Source organism: Oreochromis niloticus, linkage group LG14, assembly GCF_001858045.2.
Source record: "Oreochromis niloticus isolate F11D_XX linkage group LG14, O_niloticus_UMD_NMBU, whole genome shotgun sequence".
Lineage (NCBI taxonomy): Eukaryota > Metazoa > Chordata > Actinopteri > Cichliformes > Cichlidae > Oreochromis > Oreochromis niloticus.
Genome location: NC_031979.2, coordinates 10,665,362 through 10,689,106, shown reverse-complemented (window position 1 = coordinate 10,689,106; position 23,745 = coordinate 10,665,362). Strand labels below are relative to the sequence as shown.

The 23,745-nt window shown below is 41.2% G+C and overlaps 1 protein-coding gene across 5 annotated transcripts; it reads left to right on the top strand.

Annotated features, from left to right (window-relative positions):
• The first annotated feature begins 72 nt into the window (after positions 1-72).
• On the top strand, positions 73-23,603 carry slc6a4a (solute carrier family 6 member 4a). Of its 5 annotated transcripts, none has more exons than XM_013266852.2 (15): positions 73-155; positions 3,361-3,508; positions 10,973-11,888; positions 13,061-13,195; positions 13,635-13,857; positions 14,955-15,093; positions 18,411-18,545; positions 18,700-18,803; positions 19,044-19,171; positions 19,321-19,433; positions 20,207-20,338; positions 20,767-20,866; positions 21,072-21,172; positions 21,374-21,541; positions 22,491-23,603. In XM_013266852.2, the coding sequence occupies exons 3-15, from the start codon at positions 11,417-11,419 to the stop codon at positions 22,563-22,565; spliced, it is 2,025 nt and encodes a 674-aa protein (XP_013122306.1). In that variant the 5' UTR covers positions 73-155; positions 3,361-3,508; positions 10,973-11,416; the 3' UTR covers positions 22,566-23,603. The 5 variants fall into 5 exon arrangements, with proteins under 5 accessions (XP_013122306.1, XP_005464643.1, XP_013122308.1 ...); XM_005464586.3 differs by having other exon boundaries at positions 76-155; positions 3,422-3,508; XM_013266854.3 differs by lacking the exon at positions 3,361-3,508 and having other exon boundaries at positions 102-155.
• The last annotated feature ends 142 nt before the right edge of the window (positions 23,604-23,745 follow it).

Below are 23,745 nucleotides of genomic sequence, written 5' to 3'. Positions count from 1 at the left end.
GACATCAAACAGCCTATCACGAATCAGCAGGCTTCAAGGTTCAACAGGTAACTTGTTTTTATCTCCTGGAGAAGAGTACTGTACCTTTTGATGGGAGATATTGATAGTAAAAGATTTCAACACTCAGCACAACAGTTTTATGAAGACAAATTAAGGTTTGTGTAATTTTCAATGTAGACTTTGCGTTTATAATAGTGGGTTATCATCCAAAGGCTGCTTTTTTTTTATTAGGTTATAGTTTATATTGTCACACCTATGCTAACGAGCTAGCTGTTATTGTTCTTGTGTGAACTAGCCAAATGACCGCAGTAAATTAAGCGCTAAAACTGTTGTTTATTGTTGCGACACATAAAACAGCTGAGTATTTCATAGGGGTCACAAGAGGGTTCGTTTGCAAACTTGGCAATTGCTTTCAACTTTTGAACTGGGTGTTAGTCAGTTATTTCCTCCTTTCATGTATTACAGCGAAAGTGTTACTGTTGCCGAGTTGGGTGAGGATTTTATTAGCAGGAAACGCACTGTAGATATCTCTGACGTCATAGTTTATTGATAAGTAACACACCTGTGTGTCTCAGTGGTGGATCTATTCCCTACTCCAGCGTGTTGACGTATCCTTGGAAAAAATAGTGAACCCCAGAAGTAACATCGGATATGTTTCCTTAAGCGCTTAGATATAGAGAAAAAATGCTGGCATGAGAGTGCGTGATAGGCTGAGTCCTACAGCGTCCTTTGAATGCTCAGAGTAGAAAAGCTCCAGCTCTAAGTACCAGTCCATTTACCTTTAACAGTTAAAACACGATTACTTAGACACACTGCTCAAAAAACTGAAAGGAACGCATCAAGTCTGAATGAGGGAAAGAAATCATGCTGGATATCTATACTGATATCAACTGGGTTATGTTTTAGGCATGAGAGCATGGCACATCATTTGTTGGAAATGAGAATTCAAAGATACCCTGAAAATCAGAGTGGAAAAATGGCGGGCTAGTCCTTTGCACCAGTGTAGGGTCTGACAATGACTCCAGGAAAAAGACTAGTGTGAAAAAGTGTCTAATGGCAGTCAGAGTGCAGTTACCTGTAGAGGTTTCTGTGTCCCTCGATCGGTATGACTCCCCAGACCTTCGCTGATTCACCGCCTAACTGGTCGTGCTGAACGATGTTACAGGCATCGTAATGTTCTTCACGCTTCTTCAGACCTTTATATGTCTGCGACCCTCTATCAGGGTGAGCCTGATCCCACCTGTTGAAAGCACAGGTAACAATTCTGGTATTCTATGGTAAATTCTAATCCAGCTCCAGCAGTGAGCACAGGGCCCACTAGAGGAAGTTGGGTCCTAAGGCCACCGTCATGAAGTGTGTGTCTGATTGTCATGTCAGAGACATTCACACCAGTGGCATGCTGGAGGTTATTTTGTAGGGCTCATTCTGTTCTTCCTTGCACAAAGGTGTAGATGCTTCTCCTGGTGATGGGTTAAGGATCTTCTACAACCCTGTCCAGCTCTCCTACAGTAACTGCCTGTCTCCTGGAATCTCCTATATGCTCTGCTGGAACACAGCAAAACTGCTAGCAGTGGCACAACCCCATTATGGTAGTTGGACTACCTGTATAACCTTGGTAGGGCTCACCTGGTAGCGTTAGGGTATCACCTAATGCTACCAGTAGAGACACCGACCATAGACAAATGCAAAATGAGGAGTGGAAAATGTCTGCGGCCTCCATCTGTAAAATCATTCCTTTTTGGAGCTGTCTGATTGTTGCCCCTCTAGTATACCTGTTGTTAATTTCATAAACACCAAAGCATCTGAAACTGATTGTTAACCCTCTTCGCTACTTAACTGACCAGCTCAATACCCCACAAGTTTAACTGACTTGATGCTATAAAGTGATTCAAACGTGTTTGTTAATTACGGTTTCTGAGCAGTGTAATTTTAGCTTTTCTACTTTAACAACACCAGTGCTAGCAAGTACTATAAGACTGACACTTGTGTAGTTTTTGTAGAAAACCTCTTATTATATAAGCACAAGAATATTTACTATTAATGGTAAATGGACCTGCCCGAAGACTTTCAATACAAACTGGTGTATTCCATTTACTATTAGTGTTAAATCGACTTGTATGTACATAGAACCAGTCCTTTAGACACCTTTAGACGTACCAGTAAGTACTCTAAGACATGTACTTAAATGGTTAACGCAGAAAAGCTTTAACTATATTAGTACCAGTCAATTTACCGTGAACAGTATATGGTAAATGGAATGAATTAAAAAAAACACAGGCAGTTTGTGAGAAGTGAAGTGAGGAGCTGCTTTTATCCTCAAAGCTGTAGTTCATGTCAGGACATTTCTCTTTTTGTTTGCCTTACATTTTCTACAGTGTCTTCTAGGTTTCTTCGTAAAGACACAAGCTAACAGCCTACCTCTAAACAAGTAATATGAGGATTTTTTTTTTTTAACTTTCTGTTTTTGCACTGTTGAGGTTAATGGCCATTTGATGTGAGTGCTTTCCTCCTTTGCAACCTGTTGCCTCTCTTGAAAGTTTTCTTCTCGTACGGTGTGTTACAAAGCAAGCCTGTGAACTTATGAACCTGTGCACCCAGGCTTAAAAGTCCTGACATCAAAATTAGTCTTATGATCGTTTCCACATACAGCCGTTTGTGTCTGACAGGAAGAATTAGCCCATCGCTGAACCATACAGGAATGGTCATCGCACAACCGGTCTCATTACTGCCTCACATTTCTTTAACAGTGTGTGTGTTTGCACGCCTGTGTGTGGTTTGCATGCCGTGAGGATTAACCTAGTACTTCAGCTGATGCTGATTGGAATGACGTTCAACACCGGCCTTTAACAAGAAGGAGAGTTTGTGTGTGTGAGAGTTGGTGAGACAGAAGGAACGAGGACACAGTGATTATAATTTAATATCAACATGTCTGTGACTGTTTTCCCTCTCTGCTCAGGATGCCTCCTTTTATCTCTTTCATTTCATGTCTGTCACACACAATACAGGCCTAGTAGACTGACTGTACTACTGTACCTGGCACCGGTCCATTTGGCAGGATAGGTTGCAGGTGGCCGTAAATGGGTTAGTTAGACCAGGGCACAGACAGCCTGGGACATTAAAAAAATCTCTCTCACACTCACTTCATAATGTTTGTGTTTCATCATGTTGCTTTTTTTTTTTCCTTTTTACATATGCAGCATAATTAATGTACACGTGCTCCTCTCTCATTCCTCTTTGACCCTTATAAATATGCACCAAGGAGTGCTGGATTAGGGTCAAGTATCCTTTTCTAAAGCTCAGCGTGTGTGTTTGGGTGTGAGCGGACGGTTGCATGCTCGAGTGTTTGTGTCTTAAATCCAGGCGGAGCAGAACGCGGCCCGCTGTAAGCCCAGGCATGTGTGATTTGTGTGATTGGGTTTAGACGGCGTTGGTCGGCGGCAACGTCTTGGGGGTCCAGATGACCGGATGCTCCACGGGCAATGCGCGCTGTCCTGCTAACAATATCAAGGTAAGACTACTCTGCCTGGACTCCTCACCAGCAGGTTCATCATATACGATTTACTGTAATCAGTCCTCAGCTGTAAATTCATATCCAGCGAGTGTGTGAGATCTTTACATAGGCCTGTTGCATGTGTGTAAATGTTCAGCAACACCAGGAGGGATTTAGGAGATGAGGTGTTTTTTGTATTTTTATGTAAGCGTTGGATGGGAGTAGTTTAATTTCCTTTTGGGGCCTCTGATATCAAGGGTTCATCCTTATCGCTGTTATTAATCTCTTTTATGTGGATTTGTACTTTTCGAAGCTGCCAGATTTGTGACAAACTTTCAGTTTTTGGATTAATGAATATGGAAGTAATTATCTGTAATGGGTTCATATTTCAGCGAAAAGTGCGATGCACGCCAAATCAAAGCTTCTCGATGATTTTTAGCACCTCTTGCATTCTTCTGTATTTTATGCTCTCAATCTTCGTGGCAGGCGTTTTGTAATACAGAATAAAGAATGGTGTGGTTGTAACTTCTCCAGTGGTAATGTGTGGCGTTGCTCAACAGGTCAGCTCTAGCTGTTCCCTCGAGGACATTAAGCTGCTCAGTTTTGAGAAAATCCTCAAATAATTAACACAAACATCAACTGCCCACAGATTATAACTCTGCCAAGTTTTAGTTGAATCTCACTGTTGTAGTTTCAAGGGAAATAGGAATAAGTGCTTGCAGATAGTTTCAACATCCTTTCATAGCAATGAAGAATATCTAGGGTGGATAGCCTTTAGCCTAATAATCGCTAATCAAATAAATAATGAGGCGGTCATTTTTTTTCAGCCTCCCTGGAAAATATCTGCAACATCTCAAAGATGCTGTGTTCAGTGTCACCAGGACATTTCTAATGAGAGTCAAATTATGAACTGAACTTCATTTATTTTAACCCATTGTACAAATATATATTTCACCATCATAAACCAGAAAATAATGGGAATTTTTTTTTCTCTTTTAGTTCCATTGCTAGCATTTACGCCCCAGGCTGTTTCAGACTGTATTTTCGTGTTTATTTTAATAGTATAACTTCATAATGCTTGTAGCAGAATTTGCTGTTATTACCAAGCTGGTAATCTGTCCTTGGACACCTGTAGGACTGCCTTTAGTTTTAGTGGCTGTGCCACCGTCCCAACGAGAGCTTATGTCACCACTTGAGGTTGAAGTAAGAGGTCAAGCTCCTAAGTTGTGCTGGCAAAGTGTTTATTTGGCAGGAAGTGTTGGCCGTCTAGTAGTCAATAGAGCCTTTGTTTCCTAGTGACAACATATATCTTTGTCTTATAAACCTGATATTATTATTTATTATCTTACTTCATTTGTGAAACTAAATCACACTGAAGACTCAGTTAGGAAAGTGTGAGGAAGCGACAGAGTTTGTAACCTGTGTCCCAGCTGGAATTTAACCTGTGGCATTGTGACTACAGGCTGTGATGCACCATTCCAAGGGCTGCTTTTGTACTTTTCACCTTTATATTATGTTCTTTAAGCACAGTTCTTTACCCCCCACACACATTTAAAGTTTAGACATGGGTCATAACATTTGAAAGCCTCTGTGTGTGACTGTAAGACATTGTTTCCATTGACATATCAATATCATTAAATTCCTGTATTAATGGATGCTTTTGGCACAGTTGACTAAAAGTATAGTTGATGTCTTGACAGGGTCTACAGAATAATTAGGCAACATCTTATAAAGAAAATAAAACTGAATGGGCACGTGGCATCTGATCATATTCAGCACTTTTTCATATTTGCAAGTTGTTGTCAGCAAGCACTTCGTTGTCATCGTAGCACAGCAACAAGCATTTAGATGGGCTGTTATTGGCCAAAGTTTAGGTTGAGCAGTCTGACTACATTTCTGTGTTTTGAAACTTGTATTAGAGCTTATGAGGAGGGTTAGGAGTATTAAGTTCAAAGCACATATATGTATAATCACTCTGTGATTTCAAGAGAGAGCACAATAATAAGGTTATGATTGTCTTATGAAAATGTGTCGAAATGTGTTGAAAAAGCTGCAGTTCTGTCCATTTTTATATTTGAAGAGGTGTCACTGAAGGGCTAAATCAAATTTCTCACTCGCTGTACCAGTGTTCATTGTGCTTGTGTCTGACGTATTCTGCTTAATGCGTAATCTCTCGGCTCCTAGATTACCACTTGTTACTTTATTGGATGACTTGGATTGCGATTTCCAAATTTAAGCTCAAACACAGAGGAGGTCAGAGGTACAGACCAGGACAGAAAATGTGTTGATGGTGCCAAAAAGCAGACAAATCAAGCCAGGGGGTTGTGAATTAAACTGGTTTCTTTGTTTTGTAATAAGAAGAAGTACAACAAAAATGAAAGCAAAGCCCAGTCACCCCTATAAACACTGAAACCGTAAAGGAAATAAAGCCACTTAATTTGTGTTTGCACATCTGCTTATCAGGTCGCACCTCAATCTGAAAAATAAAAACTTGTTTTTCTCTTGGGAGTATTATTACAAAAGGTCCCGCATTCTAGTTAAATTGTTTGTGCAGCACTGAATGGTTTTTGCCTCCCATTCCTGCCTGCACTGTTTATTTTTCAGTTAGCCAGAACTAAAGTTGGTGTGATGTCAGGAACCTAGGAGAAACTACTCTCACAAGTCTAAAAAAACATAAAAGGGTACAAACAATTGGACTTCATTAAGATTCATGAATTATTTTTTAGTGTTTTTGTCTCTTATTCAATGGGAAAATCCCCCCCTTCTTTCTGTGCTATCGTCTGCTTTTACCCTTTATTACTGCAACATCTTCAGTCAGGAAGTAACAGGCTTTGTTATGCGTATTAATACTTTGCTGCGCTGTGTTATTTTCATTATGTGCAGCTATCAGGCTCTGTTTTATTTACCTTCATGTCAAATCTGCAAAACGGTGACACCACATGTTCAGTGGATTTGTGGGTTGATGCAAGACAAATGTTACGAATAACTGTCCTAAATATAATATTTATTTTAACCCGTGTCTCTCAACTTACTTAGATTATTTTGGAAGATCTTTTATTGTGCCAAATATACTACGGAGAGATAATGCTTAAAAATATGCACTATAACTGACAGATGGATACGATACATCAATATTTAAGCTAGGTTGATATACAGCAGGATATTGGCTTCTCACAAATCAGTGAGTAGGACATTGGTCTTAAGTTCAAATCTACTGTCCGGCTTTATCCGCCTGTTGCTGTGTGGGTTCTCTTCACAGTCCAAGGACATGCACATTAGGTTGATTGGTGACTCTAAATTGGCCATATGTGGATGGTTGTCTGTCTGTGGTAGACTGGTGACCTGTACGGGCTGCTTTCTGCCTTTTGTCCTATGATAGCTGGGATGGGCTCCAGCCCAACCTGATGTCAGCCAGATAGTGGCAGAAGTCCACAGTATAAAAAACATAGTCAAAGGTAATTTTGTCTTTATCTAGCTATTCATTTCTAATACATTAAGTTAGTCAGAAAAACTGGCTGTTGGGTCCAATCTGATTGATCATTTCTGTCAGGTATGTTCCGTTCAGATTAAAATCTGAACAAAAGGAAGGCTGGCTAATAGTGTTGACTGTGTTCTACGGTCTAGAGTCCAAAATCATTCAGGAAACCCCCTGAGAGTTGCCAAAGCATACTGCACATTATTTTCACTCAAACATTCCTGTCGTCTAAGGTCCAGACTATAGGCTGTTAGAAGCTGGCACAGAGCCCAAAAGCTTTGAGTTGTTTTAGAGTAAGAGATACACTGAGACCCTCTTTGGGATTCTTGGGGGAAAAAAAAAAAAAAACCTACTTATTAACTTACATATGGTTCACCGGGAGTGGAGACTTTGCATTATCATATAATTATTTATTTAACACTTAAATAACACATGACAGGTATTGCTCTGCCTCAGCTGTGTGAGTGCAGATATGGTTTATACAGCATGGGTGTGCGTGAGAAAGTGTTTGTGCATGCTTGTGCTTGTGTCTGTCTGCACTGCGTGTGAACATGACAGTGGTGGTAATGTTTAACCAAGATGGGACTTTTAATGCATTTCTTACAATCCCGACTTTTATTTTATTTAATATCAAAAATAAAAGCATATTTAAAAATTTGTTAAAGATAAATACGTTCTCAGATGGTTTCATTCAAATAACAGAGAAACAACAAACTAAAATATTCATTATTTCTGACGATAACATAACTTTGTTTTTTTTTAATTCTTTACTTAATCATCTCATAAGCCCTCAGATTTATGTGCCCCCGTCCACCCACACACCACCCAGGCAGGCTGGAAATGCACTTACATGTTGACATAACAGTATTGCAGAGCCAATATTTTTTTATTTTATATAAAAGATATGTTAATGAACACCAGTTGTTATGGGGTCTGCCAGTTTCTGTTTCTCACAATCTAACTTGATATGTAAAGCAGCTTTAATGAGAGTATTTAATACTTTTGAACTGTTGCTCAAGTAAGCAAAAATGCTTAAGCTGCAGCAATAACCTGGGGGAGTATAGGTACAGAGAACACAGTTGGACTACCACAGCCTTGCACCAAGTACAGTAAGCAAGATGATTCAGCTGCTCAGAGGCTCGGAGCAGCAAGCTGTGTTTAAGTGAAGCTTTTAATTCCAAAGATTGCTAATGCACTTTAAACAACAGAAGTCAGCTTGTAAATGAATCAAATATAGCATTGAACAGAAACCGTATCTTGCAAAATGTATTTGAGATCAACTGTGCAGTCAAATTGGTTGGAAAACTTGTATGTATGCAACCAGGGTGAGAGCAGCAAAGACTGCATTTCTGCAGAGCAGGTGCACATTAAAATCTTTAGTAAAAAACGAAGAAATTTTAGATTCACAAAATCTAAAAGTAAAACTGGAAAGAGGGGGAGTAAAAGCACTGCAGCACAGCAGTGCTTTACCAGTGTAGTATGTTGGGGTGTGTGTGTGCAGGTAAGACATACCCTGACACAGAGCCCCACAATGCCAGAAGAACTACTCGAGGGTAGGACTTCCCCTGTCTGCACTGTGTGGCTGTGTTTGCGCTTTAATGACAGTTCTGCCATGACCATACCATGTTGGATCTGTGCTCCAGTTCGTCATTTCTGTTTGTACTATCAGTGTATCAAAGCAAAAACTTGATACTGTGATGTGCAGGTCTGTGCTCGCCTAATGATTCTTTATTATCTTCTGTCTGATTGCATGCATCCATGCATCCATCTGTGCATACATCTGCACGGCTGTGCTTCTCTGAACCAGGCGTGTGTGTGTGTGTGTGTGTGTGTGTGTGTGTGGAAGTGCGGTTGGTTGTGGAGTGAGTGAGAGAGAGGGACAACAAGGGAGGGAGAGAGAAAGAGAGAGAGAAAAATGAGAGAGGTTTGAGAGCTCAATGGGCAAACACGGTGTCCTGATGTGCTAGGGCACGCTGTTTCTCTGGCAAGTTTTTGCCATTCCACGGGATTCTTTAAGTTTTGGGTAGAAGTTCTTGCTGCCGCTCTTCACATATGATTCAAGCGCCACATGTTCTTCTTGACCTCTTCTGTTGTCTCTAAAGGTAACGTATGCATGCAGGTTGAGTAAAACCTATAACTTTAGATTTTTGGTTTGATTTGTAGTGCTTTTACTTCAAAAGTTAGTAAGATTGCTGCAGAGAGTGGTTTTGGTTTTAATTTGGGTTGTTTTATAATGTCTCATTAGTATTTTTCTCACATGTCGTATTCTTTCAGTCTATCGTTACTGAAATCTTGATGTTGTCATCTTACCGTCTCTTTCTTTATTAAAAATGACTTTGTGAAACGGCAAGAGATTAAATAATTTCCTGTTGAGACCAGTGAATTTAAAGTTTGCACCACTGTATCAGTCTGTAGTGTTGATTTTTTTAAGTCTTTAACAATGGGTCTTCATGTATTTTTCATTATTATTTGTTTTTTTTTTGGTGGGGGGGGGTCCCTGGTGATGAAGTTTGTCTGCACATAGAGTCCAGAAAATAGCATTATACTGAGACCTTTCCCATTGTTTTCCTTCACTTATTGAGAGATTGTGTGACAGCTCATACATTTTGTTATCTCTGTGGGGTAAGTGTAGCTGAGGAGATTTTTATTTTTATTTTTTTTGTCTCATTTTATTCTCACGTCTTTGATGTCATCATAGGTCAAAAACAGATTTTCCATCGCGTTTTTTAAAATCGAGGAACACGCAGTACTTCTTTCACACTGGTGAGGATTCAGATGGAAGTTATTGTGATGAAGAAAATGGGGTTGTTTTCGGTAGAAATTAAAAGTGTGGTTTGCAAAGAGGAGAAGAAAAAAGTTTGAGTGGAGTGGAAGCGATCCAGCGTTTCTTTTTGTGCTAGAGTCCATGTAGTTGACGGCGTCCTTTGTTGTGTGGTAGTCAGATGTCGGTGAGGAATGAATGTCGTGCCGTGTACAACTGCTGGACACTCGTTGTTCATTAAGGTAATGGCATTCCATGTAAATTGTGTCTTCCCACATTTTACAGTTCATTACTAATTGGGCTAACACTATAAACAAACTAATCCACTTTTGAACAGATGTCATAGTTTGACCCATCGCTCATGTGAAAGCATCTTGGATTATTAGAGTCGGAATTTAATTTCTATTGCAAAACAAGAAAAAGAACAAAAAAACACAGCTTTAGGAGATGTGAACTTTATGATGTGCTTTATGATGAATTTATAGAACTGTTTGCACCTTCAGATTGAATTACATGTTTAGTTTTATTTGCCTGAGTTTAGATTTGCATGAGTAAATTAAAAAAATAGAATTTGCATTAGAAATTAAGGAGATAAAAAGTTGGTTCTCATGCTGCGTGAGTCTTGTTTTTCAGCTTAACCTTTATTTTCTTGTAAAACTGCTAAACATATTTCAGCACCATGGCAACCAAAGAACAACCTGTTGAGTATCTGACTGATGTTGAATCTTTGCCCAATGTTTGTTGTCACTATGAAAATTGGAGAGCATCGTTTCTAGCGCATGTCCACAGATGCTCTTTTGTTTTCCTTTTTTTTTCTTCCCCCTTTTTTTTGTGTGCATTTCCTGCCTTCAAACGTGCTGCTGGCGCTGGTATTTAGATTCTCTAATTTCTTCCCAGTTTACTTTGGTCAGATAAGCATCAAAACAAGTTATGCAACTGATAGCGTAAAATGAGAAACAGAAGTAGAAGGCTCCAGTAAGTGAATCGACATGTCGCAGCAGAATCCCCTCAATTTCCTCTGTTCTAAGGATTTATCCTCTTATTCATTATCATGTAAGACAAGACTCTGTCCTGTTTTGTTTTGGAGTTTTTTTTAGAGCCATTTTCATTTTCATTGTCTCATCCAGAAAAAGCAAACTGCCCTGAGGACTGCTCTATTTTTATTTAGGTTTACTGAAAAGTAATTAAAAAAAGATCAGCTCTTATCCTGTGATTTACACGTGTGTTTCCCCTCTGTGTGTTGCAGTTTGCACCATCACTGTGGGCCTCAGAGGACGAGCTGTTTGTGGAATAGATCCAAGATTCTTGTAACTTTTCTGCTAGCCACATCCTGTTCAAACACATCTCTCTCCTCTCGTATACCCTCCTCTGTCTGTCCTGCAGCCCGCTCTTATTCCCTCTTGCTCAACAGACCTTTAAACATTACAGTCCTCTCTCCACATACACACCCCCTCAATCTGGCCCCTTTCTCTTCTTTTAGCTTTCATTTCCAGTTCCTTATCTCCTTTACCTGCATGAGAAGGACAGTCTTTCCCAGTCTTGTCCCAAACTCTCACTACACCCCTCTCCTAAAGCTTCTTTTCCACTAATGGGCACCATATCAGACAGCAGCACCACATTCCCTTCATTGTCACTGAGAACCGCTCTCCACCCCTAACTACCTTGCCAACACGAACATCAACACAACCCAATGGAGACAAAAGATATGATGATGACGAGCATGCTGACAATGGACAAAGGGGAGAATGAGGGAGAGAGGGACAAGGAGAGTGAGGACATGGGGGGAGAAGAGGATGGGACACAGCGTGAAAATGGTAGACTTATGCTTGCTGATGGGCTTGCAGACAGAGGTCCCAAGAGCATGACATCTGGCTCTGGCCAGCAGGTGTCCAATGGCTTCACAACATCCACCCCTCAGAGCCCCAGGGAGGGCCCAGGGACTGCAGCTTGCGCTGCGGGTACAGCCGCAGGACCCGGAAGCGGTACTGGATCCTCAGCACCTCTGGGAGGCCTAAGGACTCTGATGGTCCAGCAAACAAGCTTGGACAGGCCCAGAGAAACCTGGAGCAAAAAGATGGACTTCCTGCTGTCCGTGATCGGCTACGCCGTGGACCTGGGAAATGTCTGGCGCTTCCCATACATCTGCTACCAAAACGGAGGAGGTGAGGAAGCAAAACATGTTTGGAGGGGAGAAACGGGTCAAATGGGGGAGAATGAGACATAAAGTGTGGTGGAATGGAGAGAGAGAGAGACGACACGTCAGATCCCATGCTAAAGCAAACAGGATTTGAAGGATTAGACAGAAGAAAAGGCTCTTTCATACTCACTGCTGTGTATTCTGTAATTCACATTATGTGCTTTATATGTAGCAGCTGAAGTCGGCCGACTGCTCTCGAGCTTTGCCGTTATTAAAGTCTGAGTTAGATTAGCATGATTTGTGGTACTTCCCAATAAATGCTTTAATAGCTTACAAGGAGTGCCCCAATTAACAAAGTTGTGTATGGATAAGTGTTTTGATGTAGCTTATTTCTTGCGCAATCGGAGGTACAAAAAGGTATGTCTTCACAAAGTCCACGCTTGTGTCTGCCCTGCTCTTTTACTAGCCGATCCTCACCTAGCAGCAAACACAGCCTCTCTTTTTATTGAATTTGCAATAATAAAACCTTTGCAATTTCCTGTGTTCTGTGTGTGAGTGTGTGTGCCTCACAGAGCGAGGTAGAGATGAAGACTGGGGACACTTGATAGAGGCAACAGTATTAATTGTGTTTTTTTCAGTGTCTTTCTCCTTGCTTAATAACCTGTCTCCCAGGCAGCTGCTCAATCAGCCCTTATCTTTGCTTTCATGTCACAAACAGGCACAAGCACCATCCCGTCCACACACACAAATGCAACACGTGCACATGGAAATAAGTTTGCAATCAGATAGCAAGAAGGAGAGAGCGATGTGTTATCAAACACCCCGCAAAAGCCGAAGAGTCGGAGATCTGGCTGCTGTCCTGATGTTCTTCTGCTCATCTGTGTTAGGCCTTTAATTTTATTACTTTCATATTTTAGAACAAAGCCAACATCAATGTCGAGATCCTTTATGATAGGATTTGAGCAAAAATAACTCCACAAAGCATAATAAATACAGCAGTGTTGTTTTTGAATAGATTGAGCTATATAAATAATAAGCTTTGGCACCTTTTAGGATTTTTACAGAGTGTTCTTAAATGGTGTGTGAAAGAGCTCAGTTTCTCTTGAGTGCAGTTGGCTTCTTGCTGTTCTCCCACAACACGTGTTCATTGTCACGCATTTATTCTCCCTCCCAAATTTCTCCAACGTCTCTGTCCAGGTGCCTTTTTGCTGCCCTACCTGTTGATGGCAGTGTTCGGAGGGGTGCCTCTGTTTTACATGGAGCTAGCTCTCGGCCAGTTTCATCGCAGTGGCTGCATCTCCATCTGGAAACACATCTGTCCCATCTTCAAAGGTAATAGGGAGGGGTGTACAGAGAGAGAGAGAGAACCGATTAGAGGGAGAAAGTCAAAAGCAACAGCTTGGATGAAACATGGAAGAAGATATCTTTAGAGGGAAGGGAAAATTAGAGGTAGGAAAACAAAAAAAAAAAGACGAAGAAGGACAGTTTTAAATCATCCAAGTCCAAGAGACAGCTCATTTAACCTCCCTGCCCCCCCCACCTCTAGTGAGATGTTCTGACTCTCTGTTATGGAAATTGTCACATTTTCATGCCAAATGCCAGATGCTTAGAAATTTGATAGTATTTAAATCGTCGTTGTTTGGAAATGTCACACACTCACCCAAAGGGAACTTGAATTAGCTTGAAAAAATAACCCACTGATGTATGTGAGTGATGTGGGCAGTGAGTGATTTGGTGTCACTTATGTATTTATTTGCTTCAAATCACCCAGGGATAGGCTTTGCCATCTGTATCATAGCCCTCTACGTAGCCTTCTACTACAACACCATCATGGCCTGGGCCTTGTACTACCTACTGTCATCATTCCGGGCCACTTTGCCTTGGTCCACCTGCACCAACCCCTGGAATACAGCCAACTGTAACCGCTACATGTCCTCAGACCACAACGTGTCCTGGTCCAACTCCTCTACGTCCCCTGCTGAGGAGTTCTATACGTAAGTGCATGTAAGTCAGATGTAGTGGCATAGGGGGAGCTCTACGCAGGAGGGAGACGTCAGGTGAAGAAAGGGAGGATGACTTCAATTCCAGGGTTGGTTGTGGTGTGTGGGACAGATTCCCCACCATCATCCCCTAAAAATTCACTTACTGGTGGTGAAAACAGTGCAGGAACTTTGAGTATTTCAGGGTACGAATGACTGATTGGAGATTCCTTATGAGTGCATAAGTAACACAGAAGTATGAACCGCCCCTTTAGGAGCAGGTGAGAGAACAAGTTTTTGAATTACTGGATTATGGGAAAATATAAAGTAATGCTTGGTATTAGCCAGTAATAAAATATATGCCCTCCAAGAGTTAACCAGGTTTTAATGGGCTGTTTTTGCAGCGATTAAGTCATGGTCTTTAAAAAACATTGTCTCTGTTATTCTTGACTGTTCAGGGTCTATGCAGTCAACGGGCTCAGTCTTATCAGCACTGCGTCCGACTGCGGAGACAGATTCAGGGTTGACGCAGAGTTGACTTTTCCTAACGCAGGTTTATAAGTAACAGATTCCACAACTCAGTCTGGCGCCAGAATTTCCTGTTTTTTAGCACAATTCATGTCTCAGTTTTTTCATTTGAGCTCCTGGTGCTTAACCTGTGCCCACACATTGACCTTACAGTTTGTTTCTGACTCCTTTTTTTCAGCTTTTAACAAAAGTTTCGATAAAGTTTGTCTAAACCCTTTTGAATAGTAATAGTCTTGTCTTACGTACTGATGGTTTTCTTTCTTTTCTCGCTGGTCCGCTCATATCACATTTCCTTCTTTCCGTGCTCTTTCCTTCACCTCTGCTTTCCTTAATCTTCCAACATTCCCTTGTCTCTAATCCCATATTGTTTTTGCGTTTTATCCATTACTTCTGCACAATACCCTTCCTGCTTGCTCTCCTCCTCTTCCACTTCCTACACTTCTTCACCTCTACTCAGTTACTTTTTATCTCCTGTCCTCTCTTGTCAATTCATCTGCATAAAATGTCTTCCTTGTCTCTCCTCTTTGCATTTCATTCAACCTCAACTTTCAACACAAACGCCCTTTCTTGTTTTCTCTTTCCAGCCGGCAGGTGTTGCAGGTCCATCTCTCCCCAGGTCTGCACGAGTTGGGCTCTATCAGCTGGCAACTGGCTTTATGTCTGCTCTTCATCTTCACCATTGTTTACTTCAGCATCTGGAAAGGAGTCAAGACGTCTGGAAAGGTAGCTGAAGGGGTGCCTGCATGGCTGATGGGGGGTGTCAGTTAGAGCAGATGGATGGATTGATGGATGGAGACATACGGGCAGAGAAAAGAACAGCAGTTATCCTGTCCTCTCTTTACCCTTATTATATTCATCATCGAGTGTGGAAAAGTTGATTAGAAAGGAATGAATATCAGAACCTAGCTAAGGCAATATAGCACCGTTTTTAGACATAAAGTTCGTGCCCTTATGTTCTCTTAAACATTGCAAGAATATTCAGATAAAGGAGTAAAACAGACTGGTAGAAATAGATTTATACTGTAAATCCTACATTTTTATTTTTTATTTAACCTTTATTTATACAGGTAGTCCCACTGAGAGCCAGTGTCTCATTTACATGAGATACCTGCTCCAGACAAACATGTTAAAATTGCAACAATAATATTTAAAAAAAGAAGCTAAATATGTCTAATGTGTACAGTCCTATTAAAAATAAGTCTGAAGTCTGCAAGTGAAATCAATTGAGAGATCCGTCTGCAATGTATTCCATGAAGACGGGGCAGAAAAGGAGAATGCCTTCTTCCCAAAATCTGTACGAACTGATTTAACGGTGAATGTAATGATGGCCGGAGACCCCAGTCTATGACTAAACTGTTTACGTAACATGTACTCTGATAGGGCAGTAAATTAGAAATATATTCATAAATAAAATGATACCAATGAACATTCCTGCGTAAGACCAATGAGGACCAGTCAGCCAGAGAATATAGAGTACACTGGTGTTTTAAAGGTTTACAATCAGTCATAAATTTTAATGCCCCATGATAGACAGAATCCAAAAGATGAAGAGAGTGAGCAGAGGCTTTCATATAAATTATGTACCATAATCCAGGAGGGGTAAAAAAGTGGTGGCAACAAGCCTTTTCCTTGCCGTGCAAGAGAAACATGATCTGTTTCTGAAAAAGAACCTCAGTTTCTTCAATAGATGGTCAATGTGTGGCTTGAAGGAAAGATTTTCATCAATCACGCTACCTAGGTGTGAGGCCACAGTTGCAATAGAAATGGCTTGAGCAGATACACGAGAAGGATACTGCCAGCACCCTCTTTCTGTTTGAGAACAGCATGACTTTGGTTTTTTCTGTTTAAGTCTGAGCTGACCCAGCTGAGACTGAGCTGAGACTACAGCTAGGTGTAATTGTTTGAAAACCATGTCAATGGTACGAGCACAGCAATAAATAAGTGTATCATCTGCATAAAAATGAACAGATGCATCTAGATTCTGTGCAACACGGTTGGCATAAATAGTAAATAATATAGGCCCCAGGACAGAACCCTGCGGCACTCCATTAGTGACATTTTAAAAACTGGAAGAGAGGCCACTGAGCTGCACACACTGCTTATGGTCCAAAAGATAATTAGAGGACCAGCCAACTGCTCGGACTGAAAGGCCTATTTCCAGTAATCTCTGACCTAAAACGCCATGGTCAACAGTGTCAAAAGCCTTTGATAGATCAATAAAAAGAGCTGCACAGTAGTTCTTGGCTCAGCTATGATATTTGCTGCCACACGCAAGAAGAAAGGATAAAGACTGTCAGCACCGGCTAATTTTTTGGTGCCTAGGCTCTTCAAAGCCTCATATACCTCTTCTACCATGAAAGGTGTAAAGGAAAGAGTGTTAGTAACCGATCTGCTAGCAGAGTTGGATGCAGAAGGTTTACCATCAGATACTGTGCTAAACAAAGAACAAGAAGCAACAAAGTGTTTGTTAAAAAAATTGAACATTTCAGTTTTGTCTGACACAGGAATGAAGTTAATAATTAAGTGAAGAGGTAGCTCTGAGGAATGAGAGCTGGCAGGGAGAGACTTTATAGTTTGCCAAAACCTCCTAGAGTCGTTTAGACTTTCAGTGGTTAAAGTCAGAAAGTACGCTTCCTGATGGAGGCAGTAAACTGTAAACTGATTACGCAGCTGACAAAAACATAGCTAATCATCATCGGATCCGGATTTTCTCGCAGCTGCCCAGGCCTGGTTTCTCTCATGTAGGAGACCGGCCAGTTTCGAATTGAACCAGGGCCTGACCTGGCAAGAAGTGGCATGTTTGTCCACAAAATAGATAAAACTCTTGGAAATATTTCCAAGCTAAATTGACATTATCAGGCAGTGTAATATGACCCCAGTTAAAACTGAATAAATCGTGAAGAAAAGCTTGGTCACTGAAAGCTTTAAATTTCTTTTTGTGATGATGTGGGGCTTGGAGCGTGAGATTTTGGTGTTTCTCACAGCACCAACTATGCAGTGATCACTCAGGTCATTGGCAAAAACTGCCAATGTGGAAAACTTATGCGGCATATTGGTTAAATAAAGGGTCGATAAGAGAAGAGTTATCTGGGGATTTGGGATTAAGGTGCGTGGGGCTTTGAATAAATTGAGTTAGACTTAAAAACAAACAGTGTGCCTTAAAATCAACAGAAACAGAAGAAAGCCAGTCCCAATTAAAATCACCTACCAGAATGATTTCATTTAAATTCAATTCAGATAAAAGTTGAACCAGAGAAGGTAACGTGCTGGGGTAAGCAGATGGAAGCCGATAGCAGCCAACAACTGTCATAGACTGACCAAACAGATTAATAGTTAAGGCCAAGATTTCAAATTGCTTAGGTGCCTTTTCTGGGACCGTCTGAGCGGTAAATGTTAAATCCATCAACTGCCACGTCTTTATCCAGTATAGCTTTGGATATCCAAGTCACAGAAACAACAATTATATCAGCACCGGTTGAAGGGAGGCCAGATTCTAATCATATCCATCTTAGGAAGCATCACATTCAGCCAGAAGCCCAGGGTTAGTTTGAAAACCAGACAATAATTATCTCCAGTACAGATGTCACACAGCCTATAACCACTAGTCGTGAGTCTAAGTGGTTTAGTTTGCTGCTAGCATGTCCTCCAGGACTCAATTCTTGGGCAAAACAGGGCCAGGAGCAAAGCCCCTGCAATGGCCAGGAAGAGTGACAGCTGCCCGAAAAGCATAGCATCCGATCCGACAGGGGAGAGCACTGAACATTGCCCGACGGTGCAGGCACCAGCGGCAATCACAGCCCAGCATCCAGTGAGGAACAGCGGTCTACCGAGTCAAACCCCGGGGATCCTTGGCTCACTCATCCACTGCTGCCAGCATTAGTGTGTCTAATGCTGTCTAATACTATCTATTGTACAGTAACATAGTCAGTGATTTCACATTGTGAAGAGCTTCTTTTTGAATATCCCATGGAAACACATTTTTAAGCGTATAAAGGTTTATTAAAATTAAAGAAAATAAGGTTCTTTGCTTTCTATATTAGGTAGTTTGGGTGACTGCTACCTTTCCCTATTTGGTCCTCCTGATCTTGCTCATCCGTGGGGCCACCCTGCCAGGGGCCTGGAGGGGTGTCGTCTTCTATCTCAAACCTGACTGGGAGAAGCTGCTTTCCACTACTGTGAGTCTGTTGGTTCAGTGTGACAAGGTCCATCATCAACATATGTAGCGAGCTCAGATCCTGCCCTCTTTCTCTTATTCCTCAATCATTTTTAAACGCGTGTCTTTCTCTCCCATCATTATTTGTCATCACTTTACTTCTCACTCTCTCAAAGGTCTGGATTGATGCAGCAGCTCAGATCTTCTTCTCTCTGGGTCCGGGATTTGGCGTGCTCCTTGCCTTTGCCAGCTACAACCCGTTTCACAACAACTGCTACAAGTAAAAACTTTTGTTATTGAGTTCATAAATCAGTGACATCTGTTTGCTTAATGTCAAAATGCTACTCTGTGGTTACTGAAGTTCAGCAGAAATGTTTTATCTCTCAAATCCCTTATTTAACATGTGTGTGACCATGAATATTAACATATCTTTATTGATGAAACTACCAGAAGGTTAAATCCTTTGCATAGGTGCTCTAACTTTGCCATCTTCCTGCTAAACACTTGTTTCCTCTGTCAGAGATGCGTTGGTCACCAGCTCAGTGAACTGTCTGACGAGCTTTCTGTCTGGCTTTGTCATCTTTACTGTGCTGGGCTACATGGCTGAGATGAGGCAACAGAATGTGGACGCTGTGGCAAAGGATGCAGGTCGGGCCCTGCACCAACACACTGCAAGAAGTTCTTTATCCGAAGTCAATTTGTTGGAAATTTATTCAGAATAAACAACTGAATCTCCAATGTTTGTTGGTGGAAGTTTGGATGGCATATAAATACCAGGTCTCACTTTTTTTCTCTAGGTCCCAGTCTGTTGTTCATCATTTATGCAGAAGCCATAGCAAACATGCCTGCTGCCACCTTCTTTGCCATCATCTTCTTCCTCATGATCATCATGTTGGGTCTGGATAGCACGGTTAGTTTGCCGATGACTCATTTTAGTGTTAAAGTCAGACAGCATTCTTTAGGTTTGCTCGCATTTAATTTTTAATCTAAAATATTCACTTGTTGCCTAACTCCCAGTTCTTGGGGACATTTCATATTTGTCTTCTTATAAAGGGGATTCCTCTTTTACTTTGACAGTGATTTCACAGTTGTGCTCATTTCTCCTTTAAAGCACTGAGTATTATTTGTCCTCTGTGTTCAATTTTGAATAACATTCGGTGAAAACAAAATGATAGGAGTTCCATATCACTGTTGTGTGATGGTCTCGTCTCCATAAACCTTTGTTTATCTGCTCGGAGGCAGCCAGGTGGAGAGATCCGTAAGCTCTTATCACGAGCTGATAATCACTGTAAAACCTTCAACGGGGATGCTATGCTGTTTGATTTTATGACTGAGGATATTGCTGCAAAATATGTCGGTGTACATGACTTTGTGTTGGAGCAGTTCAACACCGAGTCCAGAAGCAAAGCTATGTATCTTTGCAGCTTTTGCAAGATGAGACAAACAGTGGATGATTAGCACATAACACAGATGTGGAATTTTCACATATATGACATATAGCTGCCCTAACTTTCTTTTCCTTCTGCCCCATCTTAGTAAGTTTATTTATATAGTGCTTTTTAAGATAAAACCTGTCAAAATGTGCTTTACAAAGGTATTAAAAACATGGTCAAATAAACACACCTGATTTCATTTTCCTCAACTTGATCTTTTTCTTCTATTTTACTATCTTTTTGACCCCAGTTTGCAGGCTTGGAAGGGGTAATCACAGCTATGCTAGATGAGTTCCCTCATATGCTGGTTAAGAGACGAGAGTGGTTCGTCTTTGGCCTCGTGTGTGTGTGTTACCTTGGAGCTCTCTCTACGCTTACATATGTAAGTATATTTGGGAATAATCACGTTACTGTCAAAAAGGAATGCAAGTTACTAACAAAACATTTAAAGCTTAAAAATGTCATTATTCAGTCTCCATAATTAGTCACATTCACTCAGTATATTGATAAGTTTATAAGAAAATTGCTCACACTGGTAAAATAAGCTTGAATTTTGCTGCTGTGTTTTTATGCAGCGTAACGTGTCACAGTTAACAATCTGCTGAAAATCAGATTAGAGCAGCCTCAGTAATCCATGTATCTCCAACCCTCATTAAAGTAAGACAGTGACCACCACAGATTTCTGCTCAATTAAATTGTCTGCATTGTCTTAGGCTTGGCAGATGAACACTGTTTCACAAGTTGCATAAGTCATTCATAGAAAACGTTTCAGAAATAACTCTCCTCCTGTTCGTCCGTGTCGTGTCTCAGGGAGGAGCGTTCGTAGTGAAGCTGTTTGAGGAGTACGCTACGGGCCCTGCAGTCATCACTGTGGTGCTGCTGGAAGTCATTGCTGTGTCCTGGTTCTACGGTGAGTGGTGATTTTTGTGGCGATGGTGGAAATTTGTGACTTTAATGAGAATCACAGCGTAAATAAGTGATAAAAATACAGTGTATAGTTCTGAGCTTCATTTGTGGCACAGCTGCCTTGTCAGTTCACATAGAAGAAATGAGACAAATGTTCGCTCTTGATATTTGACTCTGAGGTGTCTCATGTGTCTGTGTTCATTCTGCAGGCACCAACCGTTTCTGTAATGACGTGCAGGTCATGCTTGGTTTTTACCCGGGTTGTTTCTGGAGGGTCTGCTGGGTGGCCATCTGCCCCTGCTTTCTGCTGGTCAGTGGCATGCACAGCATTTGCACACTTACACTAAGTTGTATTAGTTGCTCGAATTAGCAGTTTGAAGAGTAAGCCCTCGAAGGCAAAATAGTTTGAGCAGCTGTCATTTGCTTATAAGTTGAGATGACAGGTGGTCAGATTTACTGTGATATTTCATTCATTCATTATGTCTGATCTCTGATTTGTTCCTTTTCTCAGTTCATCATCATCAGCTTCCTGGCCTTCCCTCCAGAGGTCAGGTTGTTTGATTACCACTACCCACCATGGACTACTGTCTTGGGCTACTGCATCGGGGTGTCGTCATTCATCTGTGTGCCCTCTTACATGGTCTACCACCTGCTTAATGCTAAGGGCACATTCAAACAGGTGCAGAATTTCTGAATTCTCTCCTAACTCTGTTTTTCTCCATCTGTCCTGTCTACTCTCCTGACCAACTGATATTTCTGGAACAACAAAGGATTGCTGTTGGCCCTTTTCTTTTCCATGTGCTGCCAGGTTTTACTCTCTCCTGTGAACACATGACTGGAGATCAAAGGAACAAGGTGGAGGCACGGGCCAGAGATTAGCAAGAAAAAAAGCAAATAGAATAGGCGTACAAACACGCGCACACACACACCCTGCAGCGGATGTGTAGCCTGTCACGTTGCTGTAACTGAAAGGTGACCGGACCCCGTCCGTCAGCAGCGCTGCAGCATCAAAAAACAAATCAGTCATCAAATTGTGTTCAGCAGACACATAGCGGGTGTTTTGTATAACACCTTGCAATGCACATAATGCATTGTGAATGCAGAGCGAATGCAAAAGTCTGCATCGTTATTGTCATCACTGATATTAAAATCTTGTTAAACCCTGTGTGAGGGGTTGACAGAAGGGAGGAGGACATCAAAGAGGCCGCTAGACAGACCTTCTGTGCCTGTCACTCTGTATTGACTCTGCTGCCAGGGTGCACAATGACACCGACACAGATCGACAATCACAAGTCATGTTTTTGTGTACATGTGAACGGAGATGGCGAGCGTGTAAGTGAAACGTGACAAAACAGGTGGCTGTGTTTTATCAGTAATTGAAAGTGTTTTGTGTTCTTCTACATTGTTTCAGAACAAAACAATTTGACAAATATGCTCTTTTTAAGATCTTATTTCAAGCAGTGTATATTTTACCAATAGATACTTCTTGATGTTTTATTGGCAGGGTAACTAATAATGATAGCACTGTCACTACTAAAACTGCTCTATTTACTCTATATGTCACTATGATTTATTCTTTTTTTCTGTCTTTTTTTCTTCTCTGTCTCTTTTTTACTCTTTATCCACAGCGTCTGTTAAAAAGCATCACGCCAGTGCCCGGCGGTGACAGCCACAGGGATTTTATTGTCACAAATGCAGTCTGACCAAACCCTGACCAAAAGAAAAGTGCAACTCTACCTACCTGGAGTGCCCTCTTCTGGACATACTGCAAAACTACAGGACAAGGGGGCTACCTTTCACCGTCTTTGCCTCTTTTCGTGCATCTCCTACACTCGTTCCATCCAAGTTGTAGAAATGTAAACGGAGTTAGTTGAAGCCAGGCATTAGTAGATATGTCTAGCTTGGTTCAGATCGGATCCTCGTGCTGTTTTTGTTTTTTTTCTAAGTTTTGCAGAGTCTCTGTGGTCACCTTCTCATTTCTGTCCCACCTAAAAGGGGTCACCAGAGTCACTCAGTGACCAGGTTTTTCTTCAGGTCACCCAGCTCTAACAGTAATTTTATATAATAAGTGATAAGTATGACACAATTTCTTTAATGTAGACAGTAAAACATATACCCAAACAGGAGATACTGTACAATGAACTCAGTCAGCGAAGGCCAGATAAATACATTACAGTCCTCTCTGCTCTGACTGTTAATGGTTGTATTTTTATTTAATGCTGTTAAGTTATGCATTCTAATATGTAGCAAATTCAGGTATCTTTTACATCTGTTACTGAAGCCAAATATATGATATCTGTTCTGTTCTTGTTTCTAAAGTCGTTTCAATATTGTTGTGGTTTTGTTGTGTTGACTGTCAGCCTGTGTTTATTTGGTGGCATCTTGGAGGAAGGACAGATCTGCAATGAGGTTCCTACACTGTGAAACACTGTCTGGTAGTGGTATGAATGTGTACGTTTGTGACTGTGTGTGGTCATGTAGAAGAAGGACTGTTATAATAACCAGTGGAAAGTAACCACTTGTATTCATTCTTGTAACTGCAATATAACACGAGTTTATTTTACAATGTAGCAGTGCTGTCGTTGCATCTTTCACCACACATTACCAGACTCAGTGCCGATGGTCTTTGTTTAATTACACTCATGCTCTGCGCTCTGCCGTCGTACTGCGTATCTGTCAGTAGGAGAAGCCAAATATGGATCAGAGCTAATACCATTACCAGTATCACAGTCTGAAAGTCAGCGTTACTGCGATTTACTTTCTACCAAAAAAATCTGTGTGCCTGCGCGTGTGTGCGTGTATGCATGCTCCAGAGAGTATCTGTGTGTATGTAGGAGCAGGAATTAAAAATATGGCGAGTACTGTACATGTACATGTGTATTT